The following is a 26,539-nucleotide window of genomic DNA, read 5'->3' as shown; positions in this document are numbered from 1 at the left end:
CTTCACTCTGGTTTTATTACTACAGTAAAATCCTCCAGTTCTACCTGTAGGAAATACTAACCACACTGTTTTATGGGGCCTTCCTGCTTTGTCATCAGTAAATCTATCTGGACTACTTTTTGTGACAAGGTAATCAATGTAAATAAGATCTCCTCCAAGGCTGAAATTCGGAATTTTTGCTGATAACTTTCTATAGCCCTATTGCTTTCCCTTTAAATCTTGTGTCTAGAAAATCAATAAACTGTCTGATATCTATATTGATATCTGTCACAGTTTTCCCTTTGGTAAACTGCTACAAGTCAGCTTGAATTGCACTATTTCCCACATCTACATCTCCCCGCTGCCCTGATTTATTTTACTGGCTTGTATATTATCAAGACTGGACAGCAGATCCTTGGCCATTTTTTTCCTTGTTAAATATAGACATAAAAATTGCTATGTTTGCTATTGCAAATTTTAACAAAGTTTTAAGTGAGACTCTCATACTGAAGACTTGGAGATAGGCAGCATCAATGTCACTTCCAGGGCACCACGCTGTCAGAATATACAAACAAGACTGCTGCAATATTCCAGCCACATTTCTGCAGCATGAAATATGACCACTGCAATAGAAAGGCTCATAAAATTATTGGATAACAGGGAAGAAATGGATGTCAGAGTGCTATTTCTGCAGTCTGCTTTGGGAGAAAGAATGAACAATAAAGCTTTGAGGAAATGTGATCAGAGAGATGAGCAACAGAAGGTATTAAGATGGGCCAATGAGATTGCTTAAGGTGGAAAAGGATGGCCAAAGAGTAATAGGAAGGGATAGAAGCCTTGCTGATACTGCAAGGAGTAGTGTACCATCTGGCCAAGACAGTCACCACCATGACTTGGAAAGGTGCCTTAGAGTAGTTTAACATACTGTTTGAACTGTTTTATTATATAAACAACATGATACTACTTGAATCAAACCCAGACTAAGCCCTTGATAGGTTCCTGTCAAGTAATACACCTTTTAAGAGTAAGGTTCCCAGCAATTAAAAGCAAGACCTCTGATTCCTCTCATCTAGGACAGAATTCATTACCTATATGCTTAAGATACTAACTCAGCTTTGTTTGGTCTTATTTAAGGGGGGGGGGGGGGGGGGGGGGGGGGAGAAAATTCACAACAGAACACTCTCTTGGAAGAACCCCTGGTACTTAACCCCGGTGACAACAGCTTTTGCTTTCCCACAGTATGTGAAGGCATTGACTCTTCTAGGGACAAAAAATTCCTTTACAGGTCTGTAAACGTTAATAAAACAGTTAATCGGGTAAGAAACACAGGGGAAATACCATCTACAGTCATTCCACTTTACTTTTTTGTAGTATATAGAATAGCTCTTTGCATAATGGCTACAATCTCTTGTTATAAGCAAATTGATTTATAACAGTGACGTACAGTTACATAGACTTACAGTGACACTAGCATCAATAAAAAAGGAACAGGGTGCACTTTCCATTAAAGTAATAAATCTCTGATTTGAACACCTGAATCCTTTATCAGTCATACTCCAAAGACAATCCTAAAATTGTAGCTGTTGCCAAAAATAAGCCTTAACACATGTCTGTGTGCTTAAAGCAGTTAATCACTGAGGAAAAGTATCAAACCAAATGCCTTTGCCAATGTTGGACATGGAGGTCTATTGCAGCTTATAATTTTTTTTTGCTTAAAGAAAATGCAGTTACTTTTCTGCTGCTTACATATAATACATTGTAGAAAGCATTGTCTCTATTTTAACTAGTTTGTATTGTATAACAACATGAAGAGACTGCAAGTTTCTGAAATTCAACTGAATTTTTCTATTGTATTCATTGCTAAAGCACAGGAATTTCACAGAGTGAAACTGACTTGGTGACCCTTCTAAACCCATCCTTCGAGCAACTTCTGCTTGTCCCTCCATGTTTCATACATTGCTACTAATAAGTGAATATTTTCTTAAATTTGTGATTTGGCAATAGCATGGCTAACACCTGTCTCTCCCAGGAAGCCATGTCAGTGTAAAAAAATCTACAGAATTAAATAAGTACACACCTAAATTTTTTTCTTTGAAATCCAAACAAGTAGGTAGTTCATTTATTCCAGGCTAAAAAGTAGCCATTAATATTGAAAATGATAACTGGGGATGACAGTAAATTTGACAAAGGATTCTAGAAACTTTGGGGAATGTTGAGAGAGCTTGTTCTTTTTAGGCAGGTGTAAATAAAAGGCGGTTTGCTCCCTGTTACTTAGAGGGAGCAAAGCTTTCTTTCCAGAGCTCTAACAGAGGAGACTTCATTCTCTTGATGGTATAAAACAGCAACTAGTTGATTCAAATGTGACTGACAGATTTCCTCAGGATTTTTCATCTTTTTCCTTTAATTCTTAAATTTAATACTTCTCTACAACTGTCTAATGGCTCTTTAATGGTTTTGATACTCTTCTGACATCAGTGTGAATAAGGTTCCAGCAGTGTGAAGTCCTGCTCATATCATGGCCTTGCAGCAGAAGCACCCTGTGATCCCATGTGCACCTCCCTCTTTTTTAGATACTTTACAATAAAAGATTGTAACTGCTTGCTCATCAACAATTTTCATTCAACAAAGCAAATTAAGTCATGTAGGAGGCAAGATACATTGCATCCCTCATCAAGCACAGTAACAATTGCTTGCTGCAAAGTTAATTGGGGAAATTTATTTTGTTAGCATGAATAAATCACATATTTCAACCATAATTATTTATGGAATGGGCATTTTGAAGTGATTTGGTCCATAGCTATTTTAAAGCTATTTCATTTTAACAGCTGTGTAATTTTTCAGTTGTCTAAATATAATTTCATTTAGCCTAGTGCATGAGATCGCTTAGAGAAATGTATTTATTGTGATTAGAGACACAATTCTAGTCAGTGTTAAATGAAAAAGACCTAACAAGATATTTGCAGTTAACATTCTGAATTACAAACAGTGTATGGTGGTAGTATATACTCTTTTGAATATACTTTTGGCTCTGCAGTCTTTGTTTTCTTTCTCCTTAAATTGATTCTATTTTTCCTAAACTTCCAACAAAATTAATCAGGATTTCTCAGCTTTTCTTCTGACATAGTATGTGACCTTGGACAAGCTGTAATTATTTCATATTTCACTTTCCCCATCCACAACACACATGTATACTCATAAAACCTAAAGTTATTGGATTGATGCAAGAATTAGTATGTGAATATTTATGGCCTGTGTTATACAAGAGACAAAACAGATTATCATAATTGTCGCTACTAGCTTTAAAAATCTATTAATCTCTGGAAGTATCTTACAGAGGAACTGTGAAGTTGATCTAATGTTTACAATGCTTTGAGATATTTGAATGAAAAGTTCTAGCTCTATTTTATTTATAGTTCCTTTTACATCAAATTTATTGTATTATTTTTTAATTGGGCTATAAACTCTTCCAAAATCACAGTCTAGTAAGGCTTGGAATCAGCTATAGTACTGATGGCCCATAGGCTCTTTCCTACTGCACAGTAAATCCATTTTGCAGACCTCAGAATAATTTGGTTTTTTTGGTTTAAGCTCGTGAAACTGAAACTGTAAATGAAACCTAGTTGAATATATTTTTGTGTGGATGTAAATTTAAAATAAATGGATACCTGATATACATTTAAAGAAGCAATTGATTTTCCAAGTAAAATTTGCCTGCTGAGAAGCTGGAGCAGATTACACTGCCAACATACCTTATTTTTAAGGGTTGTGAGTAATTGAACATACATGGACAGTCCTATCTACATCAAAAGCTAACAAAAATGTTCAAGTATTTAATTGTATTTTTGTTGGTATTAGCAATGCTTATTGAAAAGACAGCTTCGATACAACAGGATGGCACCTTGCAAGGCACTGATCTTATGGCAGAGTTATAAAGCAGAAGGTCTGGTTTTTTCAGATGTTATATACTCACAAGTTTTCCTCTAGTTGCTTTGTCACCCAAAACAAATAAATGAATGCTGTCTGAGGAGCAGGATCCAAAACAATTTAGGTCAGAAATATACTTAACTTTCATAACACAGTCATGTAGCTTGTGTTTAAGACTAGGGCTATAAATTGAGATGTTATTATGATATATTAGCATCTACTGTAATATGCCCATAGGTTGACGGGGGTTTTGTCAGTGAGATTATACACAACCAATGCTAACATTTAATATCCAGGGCAGATACAGAACCACTCTTCCAGCTCAGAAACAAGCATAGGTAAAAAGGGTTGAATCATGCACTTCTGCAGTTGCAAATGTGCTTCCATCTAATTGGGAAAAATAAAGCTGTTTCTGTGTCAAACTGTATTAACAGCAATTGTGAAATCTTCCCTGGAATTTCACTCTGCAGCCTCTCTGTTGTAAGATCTCCTACTGGAAATGATGGCATTTCCTTCACAAAACAACAAGCAAATCATACTTGACTCCAGTTTGGAAATAGGGGAGTTAATTTATACACAAAAGCTAGTCCTCCATTTAGTCCAGAGAAAACCCAAATTAAGAAGATAATTGCTTGACTGATGACATCTTACCATAAGCAACTTACATGTTAAAAGTTTTGGAGTCCAAGACCTGTGGTTGTGATTCTTTTTTGCTTTCACATTGTTTCAAGCCAAGGTGATCACTGGTCACAGTAAGCAGGTGAACATAACCCTTATCATCTCCCATCCTCAGCCAGGTGATCTGATGTAGTCACTGTGCAAACACAGAGCAGACCATTTCCCATTGGCTTGATAAAGCAATTATTCTGTGAAATATGGTAGATTATTAGATATAGCACGCAAGCCCTTAAGTTGCCTGAACATATCATGCTTATCTACTTATATCTGCAATAAATTCTTTGTTTTTTTCAAGCTCCCCCTGTGACAGCCTTTTCCTGGTATTAAAATACATGGAAGAACATCATCAAATGGAGTTCATGCAAACTGTAAGGGTTTCAGTGAGGCTTTATTTCATAGGTAGCCTTTTCCATTTCAGTGAGGAAATGTGAATTACAAATTTTAGGAAGGATTTCACCGTCCTAAGTGGGATGGTATATTTGCTAAGACTGTATGTGGTTTCATGTTGAAAAATAAGATGCCGTCTAGAAGAAAATAGGAAATAGACAAATTAAAGCCTTATTCAAACCTCAAAATGCAGCAGTAACACACAGAGGGAAATTATATCACAGTCCTAATTATTAATACAGGCTGGGAGTACCAAGTATACTTATAGGGACAGGTGTTTCAATTTTCAGGAATTGAGACAGTGGGAATGAATACAGCTGCAAGCCATTGTGGTATTTTGCTAGACTGAGAAGGCCTGTGAATGAGATTTGGGGTCATTTGCATTGTGCTGCTTATTGGTTCTACTGCCTGACTCCATCTGTTATTTGATTAAAGCATCCTTGCCAACCTAAACTGGCAACTGTTCATATGCCATAGGAATTAACTGCTTCAATGTTTTCCATGTAGCACAAAAACATTAAAGAGACATAACACCAGATATAGAACTGTCTCTGTATTATTTCTGTGGTCTTAAAAGAGAACTGCTCCTATTTAGTCACAGGATACTTTCAGCTCTCACTGATCTAGAGACTGGAGGAAACCTGGGGAATAATGAGTGGAGAATAAAATTTTGAGCCTTCCTTCCCACAATTGAATTGGCAGAAATTGTTCCATTGATCAGCCTGAACTCGGGGAGTGGAATTTTAATATCAAGAACAACAACAACAAAATCCTAAGACTTGATCTTATCCTAAAAATATTTACTTTGCTTCTTCTCATCTTCTCAGTCAACTCGGTTGCTGAGAAGAGCCCCAGGAACAGGAGGAAAAAGTTCAGGTATGGGTCAGAAATCCTTACATAAATTATATTTTGTAATAAGGCATTCAAGAAAACTTTAACAGTTTGGGCATACACTGGCAACGTCAAGATGCTTTGGCTCTTGAAAAGACCAGAACAAAATACAGGATATGCAGAAATATTTTAAGTCAAGAAGTTACCTCAAAGGGGTCTATGTTAAATTCCCCAGTAAACCTGTCCCTTAATTCTTAACAGCTTCCAAAATATACATATCCACATGCACACACGATTAGATATACACATGCACATATATGCATTAGACATACTTAGAAAATCAATTCTTTGGGGGTTTGTTTGCAACATAGTACAAAATTTTCCTCTTTCTTCCAAGTTTTTAAGACACACTAATAAACCCATTTGGTGTGGAAAGGTTATTCCTCCTTTAGTCTAAATTCCACTGTTTTACTGAGTTCTTACAAAGACAAAAGTTAATGCCTTCATTCTGTTAGATCAAAGGAATGTGAATGTATATGGAAAACAAAGATTAATCTTTTTCAGGCTTCTGCTTTAGCATTGCCTGATCCAACAAGATACCTGACTCCCTTTTGATTTATAGTCCCAGATGATGACTGTCCTTTCAGTTATGGCCATGACACATTTCGGCTGAAGTAGGAAATCACACCCAGTGATCTGAGCAGTATCCTGATGAAAATAAAAAGGGTAGCTAAAGAAGGATTGCCTCTGTAAATATATAAATGTCTGTCATGTAAGTAAATATTTTAAACCATCTTCATAAAAATCCCATACACACTGCACTAGCAGCTGCTAGGTCCAGCCCCAGCTAACAGCACTGAGAGTTCTAACTCCAGGACTAGCTCATACATGAAGTTGTAGAGGTGTCACGGTCAGCCTCTGTTATCAGGGACTCGCCTCAGATGCACAGATGTTGCACGTGAGAGGATGCAATACATATATACTGTTAGTTGAACTGTAATTACACCCTGAATAAAACACTCTGAGCAGAGGAAACTTCAGCTAAAACATTCACAGCAGAGCAGATTAAATTTGTACTTGGATACAGTTTAGTTCGAAAGAAAAGAAAGTTAAAGGCAGACAAAATTTCAGCTATAATAGCACAAGCCCTACTGAAATGAATGTTTGTAAAAATAAGTCATTTGTGTTAAATAATTTTAATTCTCCTAATAGGTAGATCAAATATTTACAAAGATATACATCTGCCCATATTAAGCCATCTTTCATGTATACCTCCAATTATACAGGTCTTAATGTAAAATAATTTATTTTGCAAAGTGTAAGATTAGAGACTCAAACTCGCTACCACACAGCCAGAATTTTGTTTTTTGTTGAAACATTAATAGCCGTTTGATTTTTTTCCCAAAAAATGTAATGTGCCTTCCTAAACCAGAGGTTTGAAATGGAATTGCTCCATTTGTTATGTCTGCAATGGCACAATCATCTATTACTTTAAAATAATTCAGAACATCTATAAAATAACACTGACTGAAGCAGCTTTCTTTTGTAGATTAATATGACACACAAGCATTCGACACAGACTTAAACAACGCTGTTATTGCAGTTCTTAAAGTAAGCTGTACCTACCTGTAACCTCTTAAAAAACTAGCTCCAGTGGAAGTACTTGAAAAACAGCTAAAACAGGGACCTGTGTTGCTAAAGAAACAGTTTATATCCATGAAGTGAGTTAGGAAGCAAAAAGCACAATATGAAACCCACAGTGAACTGAATGCAGCTGCTGGTGCTTCTGCTTTTATTTCCGTTGTCATACACCATATTGATTTTGCGGTTAGTGTACAGGGTCCAAAATCCTGCCAGAGTGATGTCAACACTCTATTGTGGGAGAAAGCTTCTTTCATTCCTAATGGCCTGTGGGCAAGTGGTATTACATATGCAAGGATTCCTTGTGTTGTTTTCTACGATAAACACATAGAAAATATCAGTCCTGCAGAGGCCTTATGGATTGCTTGGTAATTCTTATGGAAGACTTTGTTAACTATGGGGTTTTTTGGTCCTTACAATAGTGTCAGATAACAACGAGTAGCTGGTGTAAACCCAGTTCATTTTACATTGCTGATTAAGCCACTGCTTTGTAGTGCTGGCTCTTGATGATGTAGCCAAAGTAACAAAGCTGCATCTTGGAAAGGTTTTGCAGGCTATCACATGTAGTGACATGGTACAGAGGCAAAAGGAGGATCAAAACCAAGCACCAAGGAGAATCTTTGCACTTAACTGCTTAAAGAGACAGTCTAAAGGACAGATGTCCCTTTGCTTTCTTTCTGTGCTCTAGTTGAATTTTAGGCAATAAAACAAGCCCTGATGAAAGAACTTAAAACATTGTCCCAGCTGAACACAAAGTATTTCTCACCTATTTGGGAGAAACAACCCAGTTAACCTGTGAGGATAATCTTGGAAGACAGAAGAAAGGCAGGTATCTGATAACAGTTAAGGAAGAATGAGTGGGAAACGCTAAAGATTAGCTTGGCAATTCAAGGGAAACATCTTCATCATACTTAAATGTTTTAGGCATGTTAGCTCAAGGCTGCTATTCTGTTTTCCTATACTGAAGGTCAAATTCAAATGCTGCGAGAACCTAGAACAGAGTGAAAACAGCTGTTGTCATTTGGGCTGGCAGGGGATATTCTCCTCTCAGGGCACAATTTACTAATTCTAACAAAGGAATTAAGCAAAATATTAGAACAATTATGTTCACATGTCCAGCAGTGAGATACAGTTTCCAGATGTGTTTCTTTAAATGTCTCAAAGAGCAAATATTTTCCTTTAACCTCTGCCTCAAGGCCAACTGTCAAAGTCTACTTTCCTGAAGCTTCCTTCTAAAGCACCTATAGGTCACCTCCTCGACATTCTGTGAAGTCTTATCTTTTTCCTCTTACCCCATGTCTACCTGCAGGTAAAAATGCACTTGGTGTTTACTGGGTGCTGGCACTTGACACAGACTTTCAAGTTTTTCCTGCAGCTGAGGTCAGAGCCCTTTCCACATGATAGAGTAACTGAAGAGAAAAAGCCAGAGCCTTTCACACTGGTGATAGAAACAGATGTCAGGGACCCTTTGCCCCTTTGAAAAACTGATATAGCCACTGGAGTCAATTTATTTTAGCTCTTCATATGCACAGATAAATAAGGTTGAACCTTCCACGCCCAGGAAAAGTGAGAAACATTTAACTTTCCACAACTAAGCCACTAAACTTTTAAAAATGTAGTTAGTTTCTTAATTACATTGGCGTCAAAGTTAGTTATATACTTACACTCTACAGGGCTTTAGTGCTCTCTACTTCCTACCAATCTTTGGTTCCAGTCTTATTAGGCAATTCTGGACATCAGTTTCTCCCTCACTATTCTCTCCATGTAGCTAATGATGCTGAACCACCAAACAGAGTATGAGCACGGGCTTCAGCGTCTCTCTCGTCACAATATTTGTGACTAGAAAATCAGACAGTCAAACAAGAATTTGGCAACAGTTAGTCCCTATGCAAATGAAACAAGGAACACGCACCTATGCACTGCTATGTAAAGCTACCTTAAGGCTTAACATGTTCTCAGGAAAAATGCTTCAGTCCACAATAGGGTTGAGGGCTATTACTCCCCTAAAGAATTAGCAGTGAAAGGGAAACAGATGTTGCAATAATATATGCCTTCTGATCTGACTGGTTTTACTCCAGATAGGAACAACTCTATCCTCTAATTCATCGAGGGCAAGGCCTGCTTGCAGTTAAATAAACATTTTAAACCCAGCCAAGTAAGATTGAGCTTGACTTTTCTTTTAAAGTGAAGCATCCTAGCCACTGTATTGTAGCATCCCCTGGCTTAGAGACATGATTATCATGAAGTTACTATTTCACTAAAAAGTAGAGAAAAACTAACAGAAATTACAACCTAAGAAGCATTAAAAACACTTTTGGTTTGAAGAGTAAATAAGAATGCATGTTCATATGAAGTTGTTTTTTTTACAAGATTTATACCAAGGCTGCATACATCAACTTATGTCTAATAAACATACAAAAAACCCCATATGGTTTACACAATCAGATTTTCCTCAGCATCCGAAGTGCAAGGAACTTTGAGTGAAAGCAGAAAGACATAGGTAGAGAAGCAATGAACACTCCAACAGGAGGAAAAGGTTCCCCAGTACAGAATTTATCTTGTAAGATTCTCCTCTTTATAGAAGATAAATACTTCTAATTAGTGATTGGCAGTCTAAAAAAGTATCTGAAAACAATCAGGTTTCAACACATGATGTGCATTTTGTATATGCCAGCAAAAAGCAAGAATCAGTAAAACAAACTCCAGATTTATCCTCTTCAGTAAAATATACTCCAGATTTATTGTCTTCTTTCCTTTTACATTTACAGGCACAGTCATATTTGATAATATAACAGAAAAAGTGGAAAAAAATGCATTTGTTGCACCAGTTTAATAGGTGCTGCCAGTCAGGGAAAGATCCAGTGTAGAAGAATTCAGGTTTCCTGGAATAGGCACCAATAGAAGTGTTTTCATGTATGTAACTGCATCATTCTCATCTTAAAACAAATTGCACTAAACGTGTCTTTAATAATTCCAGTGAAGTTACTTAAATTACACTAATTACACCAAAGATCAGTGGTTATATAGGCCTGGAGAGACTTCTATAAGAACAGTTTGGCTTCCTGCATAGCATGCTCCAGAGAATGTCCACTGAGAAGTTTAGAGCCCGACAGAGAGATCATTCAAGTTAGCCAGCAGCGCCTTCCAGGCCAGTTCTTGTTCAGGGACCTCAGCCTGTGGAATGAACTGGCTGTGTGTGTGAACAGCAGAGCATGGTGCTCTATCCTTAAGATCCAAAATGAAAGTTCTTGACCCAAACAGCCTCCTAGCATGGAGCTTGAGACTACTTAGAAACTGCTAGTATGGAAGTCCTCAAGAGAGCAATTCACAAATTAGTAATTAATTTGATATACTGAGAAGAGAACAGTTTGCCAGAGACTATAAGCAAAACATGCTGCCTAGTTCCAGCTTTAGAGCAAGGGCTATAAGAATTTATCTTGGCACTGCCGTACTTGACAAATGAGGCAGTTGCACTAGATAAATGTTTTCATTACATCCTTGTTCCATCCCCTCATTCAAGGGCTCTGTCGTCACTCCCTCATTTCCAGTAGTTTGTTTCAGCTTGTCTGGCTCATCCACTGGGCCTGTTGATGTTTTTCTAATACTACACTTAAAAGACATTTCATTTCCATTCTTCAAGAGAAGTGACTTGTTCACTGCCAGTATTGCCAACATCATTCAATGATGATTCTAGGCTGACTGCTGTTCTTGGGACCTGTCGGCTGAACAATTTTTAATCCATGCACTCTAGAGGTTTTTTCAGTGATCATATTTTAAAACAGAAGGTCATATGGTACTAAGTGGAATACTTTACAGAGTTTTAAGTGCATTATATTTATGCTTCTATTATTTTCACTTAGGCACATATCTCATCAAGAAATGAAATCAGGTTTTCTTGAAGTGACCTTTTCTCCATAACATCCCTGGAAAAAAACAGTAAATGATCTGTACTCGTAGTTCATGTTCCATTTATACCATCATGATGCTGGGAAAGTTCTGATGGCTGCAGTCCACTGGATTTTATTTCTAGAACTACTATGTTTCACAGCCTTCCTGGCTCAATATCTTTCAGGGTCAAGACCTCTGTTACTGTGGTTGAATAAGCCTCTGCTCTGAAATCTTAAGAATGAGAACACTGAATGGAAGAAGGTAGAGGAACCTAGGGACTGTTCTGCAGTTTGTCAGCCACCCTCTGTTCATCATTGGTTTATCGGTGGGTGGAAGGTTTTAAGTCTGATAACTCATCTCTGAATTCAGGACCTTACTTCATTTGCACAAAGATGCATACAAATATATAGCTTGATCAGTTAGCTAATGCCAGTATTGGTGATGATGTTAAACCAGATGAAAATGGCATAACAACTGTGGTGAAAAAAGAATCAACTGTTATTTCTGCAGATACGAAAAGGAGAAATGTAAGCTATGCAAGGTAAACGCAGCTTTCTCTCTTCAGCTATTCAGAAATTAATCATAAGGTATTATTCATAGTTGTGCATTATAACCATTTGGTGCTGAGGTCTTCAACTAGTATAATTCACCATACCTTTAATAGATAAATACTAGGTGATGATTTACACTCACATAAGATATTGTCCTTTTTTTACATTTTTTTAGATAAAAGCTATTAAAATGCAAACCTTCAGTTTTAATAACCATGCTTTATAATAGAAAAACTGTGACCCAGTTCTAGAGTTATGTCTCCCCCAAAATCCCCAAGTTAATAAATTTAATAGCAACATACATTTAAACTGTCTTGAAATTGGGATTTACTATCTTTAAAAAAATCCAGAATTTGATTTCATTGCATTTTGGGATAAGGATATAGAATATCAATTTTACAAACAAAATAGCTTAAAATATTGTGTTCTGAAAGCATGAAAATCTTTTAACAACCATCAGAAAGTTCAGGAATGTCAAGCCCAGTAACATCCACTTTAATTCTATTTCCAGTGCAGTAGTTAGAGGAAGGATGAGAAGAAAGTGAATTGGCCAAAGCCAGGGCCATTCAGTGCAAACACTTAAATAAGAATGTTATATACAATCAACTATTCCCTAAGACAAGGTAGAGCACGAAGCAGAAGAGGGTCACTTGTAACTAAAGCACCTGAAAAAGTCACAATTCTGATACCAAAAGAGTGACTATAATGACAACAACAGAAGTAACATGACATCATCAAATACCATTAAATTTTTCTGATCCAGAATGCTTTCATGGAGTTGTGGGCATGGGTTTCTTTTCTCTTGTCACTAACCATCAGCTCCCCAGACAAACAGATGTCCTGGGGAAGCCAAAGATTTTCCCCTGAAACACTTTACACCCTATGGTAGAGACTGACATGCTCAGCAGTAATGATCCCAACTGACCAGTGATCCCCAGCAGTAATGATCCTCCATCCTAAAGGGGAGGAATCCAAAGTATTTCTAACCTACTTCTTTCTTTCCCTAGGGAAGGCTGAAAAAGTGGGAACAGCTGGGAAAGGACGGGAAAGTGGCACAAGACAGGGGCACACAGATCAGGTGCAGAGCTGAACAGAAGTGGGTGCTCACAGATACTAAATGGAGTTATCTGTCAACACTAAAGCTACCAGGTTTTGTATTGTACTTCTTTGGAATCATAATCCTAACAATTATGGCATTGCACCATAATAGTGAGAGATACCATTATGTCAAACATATCCTCCTGTCACACTTTTTATGGCAGAAATTCTCTACCCAGTATCAAATAAAAACTTCTTGTCTAGATTGTCAGCTGACTCCAAGAATATAACATAACCGTTAAAGAGATTGTCAAGTTACGGTTGCTTTCCAAAAAGCAATGAGAATAATAATAAGCTGATGTTGTGGAACACTTGGTTGCACTGGACGTCAATTTACACCAGGGTAAATGAACAGAATATGGCCTTGTCTCTTCCTCCACATGTATATTTTTTGTCAAATGCCCCAGAAGTGGCACAGTTAAAATCTCTATAATATCAGATTCACTAATTATGTCTGCTCAAGTATTATTCATTCATTTACATGGAACACACTGAGTTCTGTGGCATATATGTGCATCCAAGAACACCATACATTTTAATAATCTTAAAAATGCAACCATAATAAGAAAATAGCTTCCCTGTCTATTTGTCAATGCACTGCTCATGAATCTATATTTTGGCCCCTCCATTCAGAGCACAAGATCCACCAAGCAGCACCTTCAGGGCAAGCTTCTACATACTCCCTTTACCAATATGCTGCAAAGCCAAATTAGACAAAACAGCTCACTAGCTGAGATTTTAAAGCCAGAACTCTTTAAATCCTTAGTCTTTGAGAGAAGAAGAATGATGCAAAAGTTGCTAACTCTATATTTGCCTTTGTGATGTGAAGTCATAGTCTAGCAACAGGACTCAAATGATAGCAATGCTGAAGAACTAGTTTTCCCTTGCTTGCATCAACATATATCAGAACAATTCTAATGAAGTCAAAAGTCATTTGCTTAGATCAACTGAGATCAGAGATCATAGCATCAGTAAATGACTGCTGTCGTAATGCCTTAGTAATTTTCAGAACATACAGTTTTATAAGTGGGATTTGAGGTCTTTAATTCACTGCATTAAGCAGCTGGGTGTACAATCATTTACACTGCAGTCACTGATGTCAGAGTGACGTCTGTCCAGTCTATGAGAAGGCAGCAATTCAACTTGAAAACAGCGTGGGGAGGTAGGGGGTGGGGAAGAGAGCTATTTTTAACATTATACTTTGTGAAATTATTTTTTGTAGGTACGTAAGAGGGATAATGCTCTGGAGGACAAAATACTAGGCTTTCAAATAAATTATTTCAGCATTTACGAAAACTGCAGCACTGCTTTGTTGTTTAATCATCCACAGGAATCCCTTCTTGCTTTGCACACTCCTGTCATAAGTATTACACACTAATTAGCTAAAACCCCTAGAAAGCATTAGTGCTGCTATAAAGCTTTACTGCATTGTTTGAAACAATTTTTAATAAACTGGTTGTATTAAAATTGTACCAATGTAAAGCGCCAATGAGCATAGATGTGTGATGTATCTCACAGCATCTAGAAGTGCATACCTCGAAATAGTAACATAATCATCTGGGAGAGCCATTTACAAATTCTACTTTAACAGCATCTTGAGCCTGAACTTCTACTTAAAATGGTACAGGTCTCCTTAGAGTTTGCTGATGAGGGGAGTAACTGTGAAGCTGTGTCATGCAGACTGTCAGAAAATTCAGGACTTTCAAGCTTCTAGATCTTGCTGTATTTAATAATTCTTTGCAAAGAACCAAAAAATGTTTCTGCCCATTCTACATATTCTCAGTAGCCATAGCAAATAGATAATTATCTGGTTTTCACTATATATGCAATATATATATATATAATTCCAATAGCATATTTTGTATTAAGGGAAACTTTTTCTAAAAAGAAATGCATATTATTTTCTATTAAACTAACTTCTGTTAAGAAGGTCTTCTATTAGCCATCTCTATTTTCTGTCAATTTCTGTTGATGGTTCAGTAGATTTATAGTTGAAAACAACAATTAATATTTCCTACTGTACTTTAAAAATATAGACAAATTTAACTTTGATAAAAAAAAAAATCTAGCTTTTTTTTACGGGTAAGTTTACATGCTAGATCACAGTTCACTCAGTTCCCATGTATACTGTCTAATGGAATAATGAAAAAGTTTGAGTCAGAATTAGCTGGTTGTTAAAAACTGTTAGCACCCGTTTCCAAGAGGACAGTACTGTGAAATCCAGATGGGGCACCTTTCAATGAGTAAACATTACTCTTCATCTTACAGACACAGAAAATCTAAACAAATAGAACCATAATATCAAGAAAATTTTCTCTTCCTGAAATGCATACTGCTATCAACTCCAAGGCAGTAATGCATTATATCATGGATCATCCTATACTTGATTTAAATAATCATGTTGCATTTTTAAATGTCATTAATGCATTATGGATGTGCTAGTTATTCCTACATTATTTAAAAATACAGAAAGGCAAAGAATAACTGCATAAATAAACAGTCTGAGTCAGAAGAATTCATAATTTCAGAATAATTTAGGAAAATGGAGAAAAGGCAGCAGTGGAGTATTCAGATGCAGAGTTTAGTGAAAAAACATATATTCTGGAACACATAAGAAGACGAGGCATCATGAATAATAAGCACAGACAGACATGCGATCTTATTACTGTCCTTTCAATAAAGTGTGTAACAGACAGCATTAAAAAAAATTAGGATGAACTATGTCACCTGCATGAGTAATCTGTGGTTTTTTGGATACAAGGAAACCCATGTTTTCTTTCAGCTGGGAAGACACGGCATCACTTTCTCCTATGAAACAGCCAAAAATCTAAGCAAAACAAAAGTGAATGAAACAAGCAATTTATAACAGAACTGATTTTGGAATATATGTTTGTATGTATAAAGTCCAATATTTATCTCACATATTTATCATTTAATATACTTTGAGTAAGTTTCCTAGTGTTACTTGCCTTAACCACCCACTGTCAATATGACTTTAAATTGCTGAGACCCGCTACTCAGGCACAATCTTTCTTCAGTGTTTGGAAAGAAGCCAGCATGCACAGGGCTTCTAGGAATGAAAGCCATCTAATTGATAAAGCTCTTAGTACAGTTTTGCCTTGTAACGATTTTTTTGTAAACAATCATCTTCAATTTCCTTTTTCCAGTTTTACATACTTGTGCTTCCTCAGCTAGAAGAAGTAAAAGGCAGACAAAACAGAATTATCTGTATAAATGGAGAGTTTTAAAGTAGCATAGTGGTTTAGCCTACACAGAAGAAGAGCTTTTCCATAAAGATATGTAGATTCCCATTTGCCTGAAAAGCATTGAATATAAAGTTCATTTTTAAAACTATTTTTCAGCCACCTCCCTAAGCCTGGCAATGTTCCGTTTGTATTGATCGTGATGGAGATCCCTACACAGGATATTCAGGTAAGTAGCTCATTTCTGTTCCAGGTTGTGATGATATTTAGCTGAAATGCTTTCCAAACCTCAAGCTCTGTACCCAAGCGTAGGTTAGTCATTTCCTCAGGAAGTTAGTTCAGCCCCATTCCGCAGTACAGATTTTTTAAACTCTTTTCTCATATTATGAATGTTATATATACTCACTTCCATGAATTCTAAAAGCAATGCCCCTTTGGATGCAATACAAAACTTTGCACTTTTTTCTAGTTTAGTACTTTTCATGTTATACAACATAACTCCCATTTTTCTACTTTGAGAGATTCAGGTGTACATCTTTCAAAAAAAATATTCTTACACATTACTCTTCATCTTTCACTTTACAGCTAGCCCCTTACATTCCTCTTTCTAGTTTCTTGTCATATAACCTTGTCTTTCCATCCTTCATTCAAACAGGATACAGGATTTACTTTGCCAAATTCCAGGTCCACGCCCCTTCAACAAAGTCATAATAACATAATCTTCATGATACCCAGTGTGAATCAAAAAGTGGGCGATACTACTAATAAATACATGTGGTTGGTTTTCACGTCACAGCATTTTCACAGTTGATTCTCACTGTTTTTAGTTCCACCTGAATACCCCAATTGTTTAATATTAAATAGAAAGGTTCTGAAAGAATTAGTATAGCTAGACCATTATAATGGAATGTTTTCTCCAAAAAATCAAGGATGTACGCTTTCTGCTATCATCAATTAATATTCTTACAGCAGGTTTCCACCTCTAATACGTATAAAAACAGTGTTATAGAATCACAAAATCACAAAGTCATGAGGTTGAAAGGGACTTCTTGGGATCATTTAGTCCAGCTCCCCTGTCCAATGAGGTCAGTGACACGAAGTTGCTCAGAACCATGTCAAGTTGGGTTTTGAGTGTCTCTAAGGATGAAGACTCCACAAATTGTTCCAGTGTTTGATCACCCTCATGGTAAAAAAAGTGTTTTCTTGTGTTCAAATTGAATTCCACTTTTGAATTTTTGTCCATCGCCTCTTGTCCTAGAATCGTAGAACAGAACAGAATCACAGAATACTTTGGGTTGGAAGGGACCTTTAAAGGTCATCTAGTCCAATCCCTCTGCAATGAGCCTGGACATCTTCAACTAGATCAGGTTGCTCAGAGCCCTGTCCAACCTGTCAGGTCTGTGGGCACTATGCAGAAGAGTCTGTCTCTCTCTTCTTCATTCCCCACCCATTAGGTATTTACAGACAATGTTAATAGTCTTCTCCAGACTGAACAGTCTCAGCTCTCTCAGCTTTTCCTCATATGAGAGGTGCTCCAGCCCCTTAATCATCTTCATAGCCGTTCACTCTAGTAGCTCCATATCTCTCCTGCACTGGGGAACCCAGATCTGGACACAGTACCCCAGGTATGGTCTCAAGTCCTGAATAGAGAGGATGACCACATCTGACCTGCTGGCAATCCTTTTTGTAAACCAGCCTAGGATGCTGTTGGCCTGCTTTGCTATAAGAGCATATTACTGGCTCATGTTCAAAGGACCAAAGGTCTTTTGTGCAGGGCTGCTTCTCAGCTGGTCTGTCACCAGTGTATACTGGTGCATGAGCTTGTTCCTCCCCAGGTGCAGAGCTTTGCACTTCCCTTGTTGAATGTCATAAGGTTCCTGTCAGCCTGTTTCCCCAGCTTGTTGAGGTCCCTCTGAATGGCAGCAGCACAACCCTCTGGGTGTATCATCCACTGCTCCCAGTTTTGTATTTGCAAATTGCTGAGGGTACACTCTCTCTCATTGTCTAGGTCATTAATGAAGATGTTACATATTGGCTTCAGAATCAACCCCTGGTATATGCCACTAGTGACTTGCCTCCAGCTGGATTTTTTATCACTTACGGGTTCAGCCAGTATTCTTTCCACCTCACTGCCAACTTATTTAACCCGTACATTGTCAGCATGTCTATGAGTATGTTATGGGAGATAATGTTAAAAACCTTACTAAAGAACACTGCCCAAAGAAAGGGCATCTTAGAAATCCCTTACAGCTGCATAAACTACTTCTGCTGACTCTTAACATGGAGACAGGGGATCCTAACAAGCCCCATAACCCCATAACATCTACCAGAGGTTGACAAAGACAATAAAAGATGAAGCACAATGCAATTTATACATCTTTCAGATGGTTGTCACTAAAAAAAATAGAGCTTTCAAAGTGCCAACTGCACTTGGGAAAGAGATGCAGAGGTCAGTTTCCTCAGTCATTGATAAATGATAGCTGTTAGACTGTCCAGGATAAGTATTTTAAATCTTCAAGCCAGTGAATAACTAAGGGGGGATTCTAATTTAACTAAAAAGATTTAAAATTACTGTAATGTCTTTTTAATGAAGAAGTGTCCTCTGAGTAGGGGTATACTATGGTGCAGACTGCTGGAAACAGGAAACCCTTGAACAGGGAGATACTTGAAAAAGAGAAACATCAGGAAGATAAAGAAATAGGAACAGTTATACAAGGCCATGATCTTTTAGGTCATGGAAATATATTTGGATGATTTTGTCAAGCTGAAGAGAAGCCAGATATGAAGAGGTAAAATTGAAAACTAGATCGGTGAGAGTAGGAAGAGAGGAACAAAGGGTCAGGGATAGAGTTCTGGGAAAGGTGGGTGAGACAGAGGTCATAAAAGAGAAATACCAAAGGAACAAAGGAAGTGTATCCCTCTTCTTTGACTTTCAAGATTGAGGGCATGCTCAGCAGTGCCAAAAGCAGCAGGGGAACTCAGAAGAACAGGGATGAAATACAGTCCCTTTAGAAAGAAAAAAAATCATTAAAACTCTGGAGCAGCAGAAACCATAATAGCTATTCAGGATGTTACAGAAAGTATCTGTTATCAATGAAACATTTGAAAAATTAAGTGATAAAAAGGAAGCTGAAGCAAGATCAAGACTACTTACATTGCTCACATGGAGTAATTAATGGGATGTCCAAGCTGCAGTTTATAAATGTAATTTGTCTAACGTAACTAGTAGGTTAATGAACATTATAAGAACAAATTATCAGGTAAGGGAGGCATATCTGTCCCTTTCACCATTCTCTCAAACAACAGCTGGTCTCAACTAGAATACACAGAATACTCCCCAGTCTTAAAAGGCCAACCATTTCAATAGAGTTTTCAAGCATGTAAAGAAGCAGATTTGCTTTTTTTGTTGTTTGTTTCAGAGCAAGAAAAGTTGCCCTTAGAAGGAATGAATAGGCTAAGGAGGATGAGAAAAGCGAGTGGGACTTAGACTGGTCAAGTGTTAAATAGAATCAACCTAAAAAAAAATAAAAAAAGAGAAAGACCTGCAGATATGAGTGGAAGGAAAAAAAACAAATGGTCTATGATCCTCACCAGTAAGTAAATGTGTACATCTCTGAATGTCAAGAGGTGAAAAAGAGATGAGGAGACTTTAGAACATTTATAAGCCTGTGGCAGTTAGAAGAACAAAGAACACTGGGTTCAGTCCTGACATTAGTAACTCTCCAGGACTACCTGAACCATTTTGAAACTGTAGCTTGTCAGAGAAACAAAATTTAAAAAGGCCACCACCATGTGATATGTAGGATACAAACCAATCCCATTTTATTTTATTAGAACTCATTCAAATAAGCCTGGAAATTACTGCTTTGATCTAATCATCACAGACGGGATGTTAACATAATTACAGTAGATGAAAAGCTGATGCTGAAGTTATGGTTGATGTAAATTGGGCTTAGACAACAATCAAATGATCAATGCAATGATTATTCTGTTTCACTGTAAGCTAGATCAGGAATCAGCAATTTTCTTAATTCAGTTTTCATTTCTTTCTCTATGCCAAAAATATAAAACAAATCTTATCCCTTTTTTCCTGAGTTAAGCTTTATGTTCCTAAATGTAGATAGCTTTAATGCATATCACCATTAGACTTCCCACTAAACAGAAAGGGAAAAAAAAGCAAAAAATTCACTGCAGCTTTTTTAATGCCATATTATATTTCAAACTGTGCTGGATAAGGCCATGTCAAGGTGAAGAAATCAGTGTCAGATTGAAGCTGATTCAAACAGTCTGATCTTTGTCTATTTCATAACTGAATTATTACTTCCATCATAGATGGATTGCCAGTTACTTATGTTAAATATTTCTCCCCACAAGAGAAAATAAATAAAAAAACCACATTAACACTTTAATCAAGATTCTTTTGAACAGAGAAATAACAAGTATTTCCATTTCACGACTGCGGCACTTGTACAGTCTCATTGATATCCATCCTACATGAAATTTATGCTGTGAGATACTGAAGATTCATTGAACACCACACTCCTCTTTTTTCAAGAAAGTTTATTCACAGGACATTTTAAAAAGCTGTCATTAGTCAGCTCACACTTGGAAAATTTGAGGGATGATCATAGAAAAGGTTCTGGGGAATTTTTTCTCAGGCAAATCCCACACATTTCATAAGGAAACTAAAGGGGCTTCACCTCTTTTATTTGACCCCCATACTGTACTTGTTTGTGTAATTATATAGCCCAGGTAACTAGTCTGATTGCACTGGAAACTCAAGTAAGGTTTTGGAGTAAAAGATACTCCAGTAAACAAACAGAGCTTCCTTCAGCTCTTTTATAAACTAGTGAGCCTGAACATAGTTTGCTACTACTCTGCTTCCCTAAACAAAGGACTGTCAGTCTGACAGTCACCATGAATTGGTCCCTGCATCATACCCCTAGTGCATGACTCTATCTAGGATCTGGGTCTAGTTTGCCACATCTATACAAGAAGTTATGTCACCTCTCTCCAATCCCACACAGAAAGCAGTAAGAAGTTTGAGATGAACTAGAAAATTTTGACTAGCACAAGGGTTTAACTGGTGTTGTAATCACGCAGTACTTCAGCATGTCTGATGGCAGCTGGCCATTTCAAGAGCTTAGCTTGTGTATCATGTGCCAGCAGAACCAGAAATCTTCCCCCCATCCCTGCCCCTATTTTTAGACAGATTCAAAGAAATGCTGAGCAAAGCCAGGGCTTCACCTTTATGCATTCTCTCGTGTTGAAAAAAGGAGGGAAGGAAGAAGGGATGACGTGCAAGTAGGAGACATGCAAAGATAAAAGATTTCAAATTTACCTCTCGCAAGGTGAACTTAATAACAGAGGAACTGGATGTGGTCTAAAGTTCTATCTGTTAAAGAGGGCTTGTAAGGCACATTCACTAGAAGGCAGTTATATAATGTTTGATGTTCTCTACAGCTATTTCCCCCAGGCCTTCCTTGAAGAAAATCTTTAATGCCTGACTTAAGCAAAGTTTGTGAGTAATGTGACATTGTAAGTAAAAACAATGTTAAGAGAGGTATTAACCAGAAATGTTCTCATACAGAACCTTACTAAATTGAAAGGACCGAACAAACTGTTTCTAGAATAGTATTAGGAAATTACTTGATGGCAATTGTCAATAACATGTAAAGAACGGGTGTTGCGTAACTTCAAGGTTCAAACAAAGTGGTGTTCCAGTGTAATCTAAACTGGAACTAGGCTACTGAATTTATAGTTCATGCCTTGCCTTGTGGCTTTAAGCCCAGCAAGGGCTTGCCATATATGCAATTCCACCAATGCTGTCGATAGGAAAGTTATTGTGTGCTGTAAGTTATGTCCCCTCGGCCCAATTCTGCCTTCAGGTAAAAACCAAACAAAATTTTGTAGTAGCATATGATGACAGATGCTTCTAATACAGATTGGCTCAAACAATGTAAAAACCAGTCAGTCTTACAGAACAGTTGCTTGAAACACTGTCCATGAGAAACACCTTAATAAAAGACGCTTTCCTAAAGCAAATGTTCATTTCTTATAACACATGCAAAAAAGAGCACCGTGTTTAAAAGAAACAAGAGAAAGTACTTTTTCACAAAACCTGTAAAGCTGTGGATGCTATGTGAGTATCCTTTTTTGGTGGTTTCAGAAGTAATTTACAAATATATAGATTAAAAGTCCATCAAGAGATACTAAACGTAGAGCGCAGCTGCAACTCTGGCACAGGAAATCCTTAAGCAATGTGCAGTCAGAAGCTAGGAGAAGTAAACCAGATCTACTATTTCATAGTTACTTCATTCTTACACACTTTTTCCAAAGATTTGCTATTTACCACCAGTAGAGACAGAAAAATGGGTCTCACCCATCTACAGACTCAAAAAATAGATACAGAATCCTCTGGGTAAAAAACCTCTCTGCTAAAATACTGCCATAGCTCTAATGCTTCACATTTAAGTAAAGGCCAGATTTATCCCTGTGAAAAGGGGAAGAGGAAGGAGAGGAAGGAGAAGAAGCATTTTTGATGGTTTAGCTAAAGATAGACTTATCCTCAGAGCAAAAATTGCATACTGTAGTCATAAGAATTTTGCATTTTGTCAAGAAGCCTGAGGCCAATGCATACTACTGAAGTAGTTCAGAAGAAGATCTGGACATACTCAGGCTCCACGCTCCAGATCCTACTGCCTTGTCAGGAATCTAGTATATCAAACTTTGTTTGACGATAAGCAGTTCTGGTAGACATCACTGCTCTTTCACAAAAGAAGCAGAAAAAATGTTTTTATTTAGTTAGGTCATACTTTACCATGTATTCTTGTGCATCTGCATAATAGGCTCAAGGACCTTGGTTCAGAGAGAACAGGGACAAACTTCCTCAACTCAGGTAAACCAGTAGAGCATAATTAATGTTTAATAAGAATTTTGATTTGCAAATTCAGCTGGTGTGCCAAACATGTAGGGGCAGGAAAGAAAAGCAGTTCACCTACAAATAAAAATGTAACCTACCTAGGCTTTATTTAATTCATTCTAATTAATCTTTCTTCTCAGACCTCCAGTGGCGTGACTTTATAAGGATGGATACCTCTCAGGGTTGGAAAGAGTTGAATAAGGAAAATTATACATATTTGGAATAAAAAATAGTCCTGCTTGCTGAAATTACTGGACTAATTTTGTCGCCAGCACAGTATAAGCAAATCTTGCTCTTAAGAATCTGCTAGAATTAGCAGCGTGGATTCTCTCATGTGTTAAGCCGTTTTGTATGATATATTTAGAAGTCTGAAATTAGCCAGAGATAGTCAGCAGAAAATCCTATACAGGGAATTTCTTAGCAAAAATCTTGTAGAGACAATGCTGTCATTTGCAAAATACCGCCCTGTTCACTCATGTGAAAAAAGGGGGAAAAGGCAGGGCTTAGCAAAGGTCTTCCATACTTAATCTTTCACAGACACGATAGCCTGAAAGAGCTAGTCTTCAGTCTAGTGAAATACGTTAGGCATGCCTCTAGGGATTATTTTCATATTTACAATTTACACTGACTACTGATCTTCTGACGCTTAAGCTTCACGTTCCAGGTTTTAACACTAGGAGCGCAGGATTTTTCTTACTTAAACTAAAATTATAATAGCATAAGGCACAGAATAACACAAGCTAGAAAGAGCTAAAGTTTTATAATATTACAAACTCCTTCAGCTCTCAAGACACATACCAGAATGACTGTCACCACTCAAATTCTACAAGAGAAATACCAAAGACAGATTTTACCCTCTTATCTTCAAATGTCTTCCCTGGAAACTTGCATTTAATCAACAAACAAAGACATGCAAGTTTCTAAATTGTTTACTATCAAACTAAATATGGAACTCCTTTCTCAGCTTGTTAGGATTAAACATCACTTCCTGAATAGGATAACAGCAACAAGTCGGTTACTGTAAGCCAGTTTTCAATCTAGCTTTGTCTAGATCAATGAAAAAAAGAAATTTTATTTAATTTTCTAGCTTCAAAGGCATAATGGTTTTGCAATTTTTTTTATTATGTTTTGTGGTTTTTTTTTTTTAGGAAATGAATGGCAGGATAAATAACCACATGAGAGTGCCTCATTATGCTACAGAGCTCATGAACAACAGACTCATGAACAACACACAATCAACAGCTAAATACTGTTACTTTTAAAGATTCTAATTAGTTATTTATATTTAATACAAGTTTTAGAAATCCTTACCTTACACTACTCTGGCCTGCCATCAGGATTGTTGCTAATCTTCCTGAAAAGGCCTTAATATTATGATCCTTGACTTCTGGACCAAAAAGTGTCTGTGGTTTTACAGAACTTACCATAGTCTATCTCATCTCTATGGGAGGAAAAACATCCAGAATTAAAACCTGGCAAGCTACAGCTTCCTTTCTTATCCCCACTATTTCCTGTTTTATTTCTTCAATATCAATAGCATGCAAGTTCTAGCTTCTCACACCAAAGCATTTAAAAAAAAAAAAAAAAAAGTTGTATCTTCATGTTTAGTCTTTTCAAAACTAGCTGATTTGCAATGCGTAACAGGAAACAGGTAAAAGAACAGGTGAAAAATTCTCACCTCTTCTTTCTTCCCCTACTTTCATACCACCATTCTGGTTTGTTGGATATGAATCTGATATCACTCTGATATAAAGGTTATCCTGTCATGCAACAGTAGCCACTTGCACTGAGAAAAGCAAACCTCTGTCCTCATTATTTACAAATAAGCAACTGGATTTATACAAATCGTTGAGTTTGTGCTTATGCTAACTTGTATATGTGGCAACCCCACCAATTCTGTTTGTGAGCGTTGTAATTTGACCAGAAGTCCTACCAGGAGGAGAAAAACACTCTTATAGTGCAATCTGCCTATTTCCTGTAAAAATTAAGAAGTTACAGTCTGAACATTAATTTGATTTTTTTAATAGTCTTGTCTCTCTGACACCTTCTCTCCATATGAATAATTACACCTTCCCATCAGGAAGAGTAACTCTAAACATCATCTTTCATACACAAGCCTAATCTTTCCTTTGTTGTCTGGATTACTATTTCTTCAACTAGTTTCTGGAACTGCTTCAAAGCATTCTTGAAATCCAGCAATTCAAGAGCAGAGTAACTATCCTTATCACAAGCCTTCTTTTCAGACATCCTTTATTGACAGAGGACAAGTGAAAAGGAAGAGCTCTTCTTATAGCCTGGTCCAAGCCCTGTTTTGCTCCTTAAATCTTGAATTCCCACATAAATTCATACGAGATGCAGCTGCATGACAGGTATACCAAGCACTACATAACAAAGAAGAGGTGACACTGGCTTAGCATCTCAAGCTGGCAAGCATAGGTAGTAAACTGTTGATGTCACAACCCTATTACATCACAGAATGCTACTTGCTGAGCAGCCCTAGGTCATGAATGAGGATCACTAATAACCTGGCATGTGAGATTATTTCATGGTATCCCGTGCCGCTGGTGGTTGAACAGACATGAACTTCCTCAATTCCAGAGCCAGACAAGGATTTCATCAGGGTTCAATTCTGCTACAGCTGGCACTGCTTTAGCAATATGAGATCACATTCTCCAGTAAGAATACACCTTTGAGACTAGCTGTTGCAAGTTTATTATATCTTTCAGACTTTTGTACGGAGTGAGGAGATTATATCAGTCATCTCTAAATTTCGTATTGTCTTCTTATGCTTTGGATTATTTTCAAGTTTTCTGCCAGAGGCTGCACACCAACTAACACAGTTAGGAACAGCTGAAATTGTGGATTCCCTTGGATGCACACATTATTTGGTAAAGAACAACAGAGCCAGTTGTCCATCTATATTAGCTTTGTGACAGGAGAACTGAGACCAGCATGATGATATTCTAGCATGCGCTAACCCTGCAAGGCTCGACCAGGGATCTCAGTCTGGGTGGGGATACCTGTTTTTACAGTAGCAATAAGAGCATTTTACCAGGGATGTTAAATTATGAATCATTGTTCACATAGTACAAAGAGGCCAAAGACATACAATTCAATCCCAAAAGAACTAGAAAGGCACTTGTGACAGTTTTTGGAAGTAACACTGAATGTTTGCTTCCTTACTAAATCTCTCTCCATTTCTTGAATAAATATATTCAATATATATATACATATATACCTTGTCATCCTCTTTATTTTATTCAAAATCCCTAGTCTGTGAACTAGAACTTCTGTCCTAGAAACCCAATTAGCCTGCAGAAATATTTTTTTTAATTGCATAAATCATTATGATTAAGACTGCAGAAAATCCAGCGATGGAGTGGTGGAGTTTTAGTTATTTTGAACTGTTCAGCTGCCTCTCCCTTAAACTCTCACAG

At 37.2% G+C, this 26,539-nt stretch overlaps 1 protein-coding gene across 1 annotated transcript in view; it reads right to left on the bottom strand.

Annotated features, from left to right (window-relative positions):
* The window catches only part of WDR64 (WD repeat domain 64), a 76,063-nt gene extending 50,434 nt beyond the window's left edge, over positions 1-25,629 (bottom strand). Inside the window, 14 exon segments of the mRNA XM_080388015.1 lie at positions 45-160; positions 1,150-1,266; positions 3,950-3,970; positions 3,972-4,079; positions 4,569-4,688; positions 4,690-4,838; positions 6,376-6,564; positions 7,858-7,975; positions 15,146-15,210; positions 16,808-16,874; positions 24,424-24,463; positions 24,466-24,509; positions 24,511-24,542; positions 25,200-25,629. Coding sequence (XP_080244141.1) covers positions 45-160; positions 1,150-1,266; positions 3,950-3,970; positions 3,972-4,079; positions 4,569-4,688; positions 4,690-4,838; positions 6,376-6,564; positions 7,858-7,975; positions 15,146-15,210; positions 16,808-16,874; positions 24,424-24,463; positions 24,466-24,509; positions 24,511-24,542; positions 25,200-25,349 — 1,336 coding nt within the window. The 5' untranslated portion in view covers positions 25,350-25,629.
* Between the last annotated feature and the right edge of the window lie 910 nt (positions 25,630-26,539).

The sequence above is a fragment of the Falco punctatus genome (genome assembly GCF_963210335.1).
Source record: "Falco punctatus genome assembly, chromosome: 5".
In the NCBI taxonomy this organism is placed as follows: domain Eukaryota; kingdom Metazoa; phylum Chordata; class Aves; order Falconiformes; family Falconidae; genus Falco; species Falco punctatus.
The sequence above is the reverse complement of the archived record's forward strand: the minus strand, read 5'-3'. Positions and strand labels throughout refer to the sequence as shown.